Source organism: Temnothorax americanus, unplaced genomic scaffold (genome assembly GCF_048541705.1).
Source record: "Temnothorax americanus isolate GAGA-0224 unplaced genomic scaffold, ASM4854170v1 Scaffold8, whole genome shotgun sequence".
NCBI lineage: Eukaryota > Metazoa > Arthropoda > Insecta > Hymenoptera > Formicidae > Temnothorax > Temnothorax americanus.
This window is the reverse complement of record NW_027509802.1, coordinates 5700253-5709205: the sequence shown is the minus strand read 5'-3', so window position 1 is coordinate 5709205 and position 8953 is coordinate 5700253. Positions and strand designations below refer to the sequence as shown.

General features: G+C 33.9%; 1 protein-coding gene across 1 annotated transcript; it reads right to left on the bottom strand.

The window, feature by feature from the left end:
• Positions 1-2200: 2200 nt before the first annotated feature.
• On the bottom strand, positions 2201-7529 carry LOC143907323 (heparan-alpha-glucosaminide N-acetyltransferase-like). The gene is made up of 10 exons (XM_077424004.1): positions 7436-7529; positions 6967-7262; positions 5186-5362; positions 4768-4895; positions 4268-4383; positions 3756-3918; positions 3218-3422; positions 2890-3057; positions 2563-2696; positions 2201-2471 (listed from the first exon to the last, which is right to left on the bottom strand). Exons 1-10 carry the CDS (start codon positions 7527-7529, stop codon positions 2216-2218), a joined length of 1737 nt encoding a protein of 578 aa, XP_077280130.1. The 3' UTR covers positions 2201-2215.
• Between the last annotated feature and the right edge of the window lie 1424 nt (positions 7530-8953).

The window sequence follows — 8953 nt, the reverse complement described above, 5'->3', positions numbered from 1 at the left end:
TAAAGTGGGTCCATTCCCCCAAAAATAAAAGTGAATTTATTTGGAATTTTATGCCCCGGGGGAAAAAAAAATTTGTCTAAAATTTTAGTAAATTTTGTTGCGTAAAGGGGATATTTTATTCAGAAAAAAAAAAAAAATAAAAAAATGGAAAATTTTTTTCATTTTAGTAAGGAGCACATGTATGCAAAAAAATTTTATAAAAGAAAAAAAATTTTTTACAGGGTGATACGATTGAAAGTAAAAGAATTGCTGCTTAAATTTGGGGGAGCCCCATTTTTTCTAAATTTTGTTTTTTTTCTTAACCTGAAAAATCCCGTTTGGGATTCGGGGTTTAAAAACACACAAAAAAGGACACTTTTAGGTATCCACCAACCCCGGGGTTTTCTTATTTTTGTGCATAAGAGAAAGGGGAGGGTAGGAGTAAACGAATTGGGAAAATTTTAATTTTAAAAAAGGGTGGGAAAAATTTTTACAAATAAAATAGGGTAAGTGGACAAAATTTAAAAACTTAAAATTTTTTAAATTAAAACTAAAAATTAAAAAGGACTATAAAAAAAATAATTTCCACGTGGAAAAATTAAACTTTATTTTTTTCGTAAACTTTTTTGTTTTTTCGAAAGTTAAATTTCGACCTTTAATGAATTTTTTAAAATTATGCGAATTAGTAGGATAAAAAAAATTAAAAAAAAAAAAAAATAAGAAATATAAAAAAAAAGTAAAAAAACAAAAAAAAAAAAAAGAGGCCGGGGTTGGAACGGCGGGGGGGGGAGGGCCTCTAAAAAACCCCTAAATTTTAAAGAAAACATTTATTTGTGGTTAAAAACGAAAATGTGAAAGACCCCCAAAAAGTGAAGTGGGAAAAAAAATTGGTCGTCGTTTCGAGTAATACGGGGCCATAAATTCCCCCCCCCCCCCCCAAAAAACTAACAGATATATGTTTTTTTTTAAAAAAATGAAATTACGTTTTAAGAGTATAAATCCTAAAAGGTTAATTTCAAAGGAGGTATTTGTTTTAGGGGGAAATACGCTAAACCCCCCAGGGTTACCCCCCAAATTGATTAATTAAACTAAAGAAGAGCCCATGGCCCGACCCCCAAAGGAAAAAGGGAAAAAAATTGATAAAACATGCTGTCCCCCACGTAAAAACCAAGTGTACCCCGGAATTCATTTTTGGGGCAATTAAAAAAATTAAAAAAATGGCTCAATATTTATTAAAAAAAGTGCTAAAAATTAAAAACGTTGATTTTTTTATTTGTACTTAATTACTGAAAAATTTTAAAATTTTATTTTTTTCCAAATTGTTTAAAAATTTTTTTTTCGAATTTTAACCCCAAAAAAAAATGGATTTTTTTTGATTTAAAATAGAGGAAAAATTTTTGATAAAATTTTTTTCTAATGTTTTTTTAAAAATTTTTTTTTTTCACGTTTATGCCCTTTTTTGGCTTTTTTTCAAAAAATAAAAAATTTAGGAAAAATTTTTTTTTGGAAAAAAAAAGTTTTTTCCCCCCGGGAATTGAAAGGACCCCCTGCCCAAAAAATTTAAAACCCCCAATAGAAGTAAACCCGAAAAAACCGGCAAAAAAAGTTAAAAAATACGAATGAAAAGACCGCGTAAAATACGTTTTTTAGAGGAAATTTTTCTTAAATGTCCTTTTAAACAAACTTTCCCCCAAAATTTTTTTTAAGGGGGGAAAGTTGGTGAAAAAAAGGGAACCCGAAACCATAAAACATTCCCAAAAAAGCCCTTGATAACACGTTTTTCCATTTTAAAAATCATCAGAATAAAGCATGTCACCTAGAATACTTGAAATTTGCTGTTTAGACCCCTAGAGAAATATAAAAAGTTTTTTATTTATGAAATTTAAATTTTAAAAAACCCTTTTAAATTTTAAGTTTTTTTTAAAAGGGGACATAAGATCATTATAAAAAACCTTTTTTTAAAGGTTTGATAACGTTTTTTAAAAAATTTTAAAAAAAGTATTTTGAAAACATTTTAAAATAAAAAGTTTTTAAAAACCATGGGTGTTTTATTAATTAATTTTTTTAAATGGTTTTTTTTCAAAAAAATTGAGTAGATAACAAAAGGTCTATCAATTAAAATTAAAACATATAAAAGTTGCAACAAATCATAATTTTCTTTAACATATTTACTACGAAAAAATTGGTTTCATATTTGCTATCGTTAAAAGAATATCCAGTGGCTTTAGGGGACATTCTATATATATTTTAAACGCATAAAATATAAAGTTGAATATTCCAATAAGTATATGTATTTAACTGTAATAAAGCAACAAATATTACCCAAAATTCCTTCGGGATCGAAAGGACCGGATCCGTAAATGGAACTGATGGTTGGGTTTTGGTAAATATGATTCAAAGTCAGTATAGTTTTATCAATATATCCAGCCGCACCTCCGGTACAGTTAAAATATTTACCATCTTCGTGTCTTCCGCCTGGTCCAAGATACCCCCTGTAACACACGTTAATTTATTTTTATTTATTAACAACTATATAATCGTAGCATTAAGAAAATAATTCAAAATTAAGAGCAATGTACATACGTGGGGCATTCGGGAACTGGAAGACCAAACGTTAGAGCGCAATGTACAAATATTAGACACAACATTAAGAAAAAATGTGGCAAAAAGCTTAATATGTCTTGCATTTCACGTATTATCCAAGTCGATGATGAGTTCTATAAAAGTACACGGAGAATTTATGTCGCTAACTGTAATTCATGAATTATTAAATTACACTTGCAAAACTTTATCATACTAAAAGTAAGTACCTTCAAAGATTTGAAACATATGACTATACATGAATGCAGAATATGTAACATATCTATATTATATAAGGTTTCTAAAAATATTGTTTTAATATTTCCATACCTGAAGAGTTTTTGACTGTTGGGGTGGAAAACAGAGATACACTAGGCCAACGACCAGATATGTAACTCCGAATCGTTGAAGAACTCCGAATATACGTATGTTTTCCAATTGCGCGTTTGTTCCTAATGTATTCAGCGCAACACCTATCAGAAATAGAAGAAAACTCCTCTGCGAAAGAAAGCAGATATATTAAGATATAATATATCAATATTAATTATTGCCGATACGTTTTTTTACATTTTTATTAATATCTTTTTTTTAAGCAGATCAATAATATGCTCTAGCGTATGTAGATCGGTTTTTATTTTTTCTTTAACCAATTACTTACTTTTAAAATGGAATAACTGATTTGAAGCTTGGAAACTCCACGTTTTAACTGTACCGACAAGGCTATGGGAACGCAAACACCCATGATCCATATAAAACAAGGAAATACTAAATCTCCCAGTAACATGCCATTCCAAGTTGTGTGTCCCAATATAGTATAACTGCCGGAGCCATCGTTAACAAAAATCATGAAAAGAGTACTGACCCTGCATCATATGAGCAATTGTGTTAATATTGTAAGAAATTCGTGGAAATATTAGTTTCTGAATAGAGTTTTGTATTTGCTTAATCTCTTCGTAGTAAAAAAGTTGAGTAAAAAAATTTGACGGTCTTTTACCATAAAAAAGTCAACCACTTTATGTTCGAAAAATTACTAAATAAACATTAATTAATTGTGTATTTAAAAAAATTTATTTACACAAATAATCTAATATATTTATTATAAATAAATATTTTTCAATTAAATAGTCTCCATCGTTTTCGATGATCTTACATCGCTATAACATTTTTTAACTCATCTAATAATATATGCATAATACCCTCTGAATGCGTCGATAGCTTTTATGCGACGTTTTGCCGATTTATTATTTGATTCATTCCTGACGTTTTTTACGCATCGTCTTTTAAAGATGTACCATAAAGATCTTCCAGCAGATATACCACATAAGATAAATACAATTATTCCCAAAATAATGAAGAGTTCTGCAAACAATATTTGCTTCAACTTTAAAAAAATGCTTCGCAATGTATAAAATTATGTACATTAAATTTCCCGTTTATCAAAATATGTAAATCGATTTTTTAATTGATCATTATAATCTTATGTACGATAATTCTCTTTTCGATATTATTGATATCGTGATATCAATCTTGCCATTTATCGAGTTCAATGGATAAATAAAATGATAAAGCCACTAATATACGGTACGCTTATCAATTGATATGTTATACGCTCAAATGGCATAATTCTAAGGTGACGTGATATTTCTGTAGTCATTTATATCACAATTAAAATATTTATACAAAAGCATGAGAATATTTAGAAATATACCTGTGTACGGATACGTTGGATTCTTCACAGTTCTAAAGTTACAAGTATTATTTTGTACCGCCAATTCGTATAAACCATACTGGCCGAGATTTGGCGACAGTTCGCAAACAATATTGCTAAAAGATAAGATTTGAGACACGTTAAAATAAGATAGAACAATGCGTTAGCAGAATAATGGATTTGTAAAATAACTTATAATTAAACACACTTCAACTTGATAATTGGACATGATATATGTATATTATTACATTTTTTTTTAACGTAATCATCTTTTTTGCATACATACAACATGCATACAACATCATATTCTAACACCAATCTGTTTAAAACTTTTTTTTAATGAAAAAAGACACTAAATTTTTATCCGGAGTAATACGTTAAAATGGTACACGTGTGTTTATATGCATGCATGCATGCATATTGTATATATGTATCTTTTATTAATATAATTTATAAAAGAAAAGCAATATATAAGAAATAATGTTAAATAATAAGTTTACCTTTTCATTTTGGCAGATACATATTCATCGTTTCCGCTATTATCTAATACTCTCCATTTTACCGTTTTAATCGTACTGAATTTCAAGCTGGTATTGCTCGAAATCTGCGCTATTCGTTTATATGGACACTATAATAAAGACAGAAAGTTAGAAATATATTGATCATTATGGTAAATCGTAAACTATCCAAAAAGGTTTTGTATTAAAGGTGAAATTTATCTATCGATTAGTCTATTGTGCTTTTCTCTTTAAAAATCGATTTCATCGCATTCTCGTAATTTATAAAAATAAAAAATAAGTTGAACCGATAATAAAATAACTTACGATAATTCCTTCGCGCGTAAACGGGATTGATCTCCTCGGCATCAGCTCCCTGCCGTCAATATATACCTGTTATAATTGCAAATCGGAAACGTACCTCGAGTCCAGCTCTTCTGCGATCAACGAAGTCGGGATCGAACGTGTCAGTCGTCACTTTCTGCCAAGCGTAGAGAACCTTCTTTTCCGGCAGCGGTGGTAACACGATGTAGGGATACGAAATCTCGGGATAAGCACGAAGCAATTCAATTTTCAAATTCAGTATATCACCGGCACGATTACGATGTTACTGCCGATTTGCGTACGCGCGTATGCGCGCGTTGTTGCACCTTACCTCGCGACAGCGTGCGGCTCGTGCAAACGTTATTAACGCGCGGCCGCAATCGCGCGGCAGAAACGCCTCGTGTGAACAGGCTCCTTGATCTCAGTATCAGCTCCCTGCTGTCAATATAAAAAATAATATAATAGGTTATAACCTGTATGTATGTATAAACACTCACGTAAACGTAGTATAAACAGTAAATAAAATAGTACAAGTATAACAGTAATATATAGAATAAGATAATTATAGGATAATTACATAAAACAATTACCTTGAATTAATCGTCGCGTCGCGTAAAGAGTCACGGTCGGTCTCGCTCCGCGCGTACTACCGTATCTCTCTCGAGATAGGTTATAACTGATGAACTGACTGACACTCTGACAGCGCGCTAAACGAACACACTTGTCTGCACTGCACTGCACTGCACTGCACTGCGATACTAACGCTGCTAGCCGCCAGTGTCGAAAAAGTGAAAGTGACGTTCTCTGTTTGTTACATGTATGTTATAATGAATGCGAGCGGTTGACGTAGAAGAAAGTATCTTAAAAAAAATTTTTGACATTTGGACTTTGCGTCGCAATATCTCCGCTCGTAGGGCACGTAGCGGAATATTATAAGAGAAACCCCCCCCTAATTGGACCCCAAGCTATCGATCAAGCCTAATTAGAACTTGATCCGTTCACTCGTTATCGAGATCTCAACATCTCGTATACTCGCAACCCGTCGCGTCGCGTAAAAGAGTCACGGTGCGGTCTCGCTTCGCGTGTACTTGGCGCGAGACACTACCGTGTCTCTTGATTGATTTACAAGTTGGAGAAATTTTGTGATAAGAAGATTGTACTCGTATGGATTCCCGCTCACGCGGGAATTCTGGGAAACGAGATCGCGGATGGATTGGCTAAGGAGACGACGCGACGGAGGAGGAGGCTGATCCCACCATTGCGGTTCCGGTGGGGGATTTGCTGGCGCATGCGAGAAAAGAAGCATGGGAGTCTACACAAGTATCGATCGCTCGCGACGCTTTACATAAAGGCGCTTTTTATTTTGAAAAGTTTTATGATCGAGCTTCATCTGTACCGTGGTTCCGCAAAGTCAGAGCGAAGAGATATTTTGTTACGTTCATCAATCGCTTGAGAGCAAATCATTATAACCTGGGTGCTTCCCTCAAGAGAAAGAATTATATTGTAAATGAGAGATGCGAATGCAGTTGCGAATGCGAGGATATCCACCATTTTGTTTTGAGATGTAACAAATATGTTGAACACAGAGTTGTTTTGGAGGCTGAATTGAGAGAGGTTAACTTTACGGATGATATTGACATCTTTCGTCTTATTCAAGAGAAAAACTGAGACGTGCTATACATTATCTTCAAATACGTTAAGGCAACGGGCAGAATTGTTTGACATTGGAGCTCGATATAATAGCTGTGCCCGGGTCAGGGTTTTTTGGTTTTAGATGACTTTTTTTATTGGGATTAGATTCTTTGTGCCAATTGCTGTTAGGCAGAAGGCACATGACTGTCCTCATCCGAGGACTACTTGGAAAAAAACCCCCCTCACCTGATGCAGTCGTCGATCGATGGACTGACGAAGATTGGTGAAGAACTCAGGTTTGCCTCGAAGTGCTTCCCATTCATTCCTCGCGTGCTCAAACAGAGCTTGTTTAGTTCTCTCATGGCCAGGATCCCACGTATTCACAATTTTCGCCCACACATTCTCAATTAAATTGAGATCCGGGGATTTAGCTGGCCAATCAAGAACCACAATCTCTGGATGTTGTTCGAACCATCTTCGCACAATGCGGGAAGTATGAACTGCAGAATTGTCCTGAACTAATCGAAATCTCGGTACATCTTCTGCCGGGAATATATTTCGGACGCTCGGAAGCAAAACGTTTTCCAAAATATCAATGTATTCCTCACTATTCATATGTGGCGATATTTCAATTAGTTCACCAGGACCATACGCACTCATCCATCCCCACATTGCACAAGTGATGCGCCCACTTCGCTCTTGAGGAATGACATACCTCGGATCAAACCTGCGATTATCGGGTCTCCAAACACGATCACGCCGATCAACTGCAGAACAAAAGACTTTTTCGTCCGTCCAGATAGTGACATCCCATTCTTCCGCAGATGTCATTAGCTCTTGACGCGCAAAAGCAACGCGATTTTCGCGATGTCTTTGCGTAAGCGCGATTTTTCGTGCAGCACGACGACAGTGAACATGGGCTTCATGTAAACGTCGTCGTGCTGTCCATCGAGAAATCGGTAACTCCAAGTCGTTAATGGCATTTGATACCGGAAAAAAAGGCTGTAAATCTACCTGGTTGACTAAAGCATTATTTTCTTCCACAGTTGTTTTCCGTGGTCTGTGATTATGCTTACGATGATCACGCAGAGCTTCTTCACCACCTTCTTGCCACGCATGAATCCATTTTCTTGCCGTCTTATCAGAACATGGAATTCTGATGCAAATCTTTTCGAGATTTACACCTCCTTCCCACGAACCGATTATACGGCCACGCTGGATTTCACTCAACATTAATGCACCAAGTCGCAAGACAAAATGCTGACTGAGGCAACTATGCGCAGAGCTTTTGTTTAACGTCATTAGACAAAAGACGATCGCCACGTATTAGCGTCTTTTGTTTGTTGATTCGACCGGATTCGGTCAGATCAAAAGTTCGGTTTGAAACTTGATGACTCTAAACTATCATAACAGAAAGCGTTCCCTAACATCGATCAAAGATTCTTAGCATTATCGTAGCAGATTTTAATATTTTATTATCATTTTTCCGATCTTTTAATCTGATCCGAGTCGGGTCGAGTCAACAAATCAAAAATCGAAAACGCTATATGTTAGTGCACGATAGATCATATTATCGAAAGAAATGATTACTGGACGAATTATTAAAATTCGCTCCAGGACCAAGCAAAACAATCGGTTCTTTTCAGAACCACCAAACATTAAGACAAGGAACATCTCGAAACTCGAAACATCTCGACAACATATATCAAGTTACGAATATCTTTCTATCCGTTTAATCCTTAATTTTTTGTATAAAAAAGAAAATAAAAATAATATAATATTTGTGAAAATAATGGTTAACAGCTACGTGATAATATCGCAGACTTTATATATTTCTTCACAATTTATAGCACATAAAAAATGGCTTCTCTTTCGCAGAAAATAAATCCAATTACCTTAAACACGAGATACCATCACTTACATATAAAAAAATTTTTTTCTTATATAAGAAAATATTTCAATGTTAGGAAAGACATTTTGTGTAAAAAGCAAAAATGGATAAAAATCGCATTATAAACTTAATGTTCAAATTCGAAGAATCTAGGAATTCAAGAAATATTACAAAATAGATTTCGTATTCGCGCGCGATTAATCCTTAATTTAAATAATTTAATTTTAATATAAAAAAATAGGACGTGTTATCGTTCGTCGAAAGCAAAAGCTAAGTAATGTTACGGCCGATATTCCGAGCAATGTTAATTAATTACGGTATTAAAATAAGAAGCTATATATA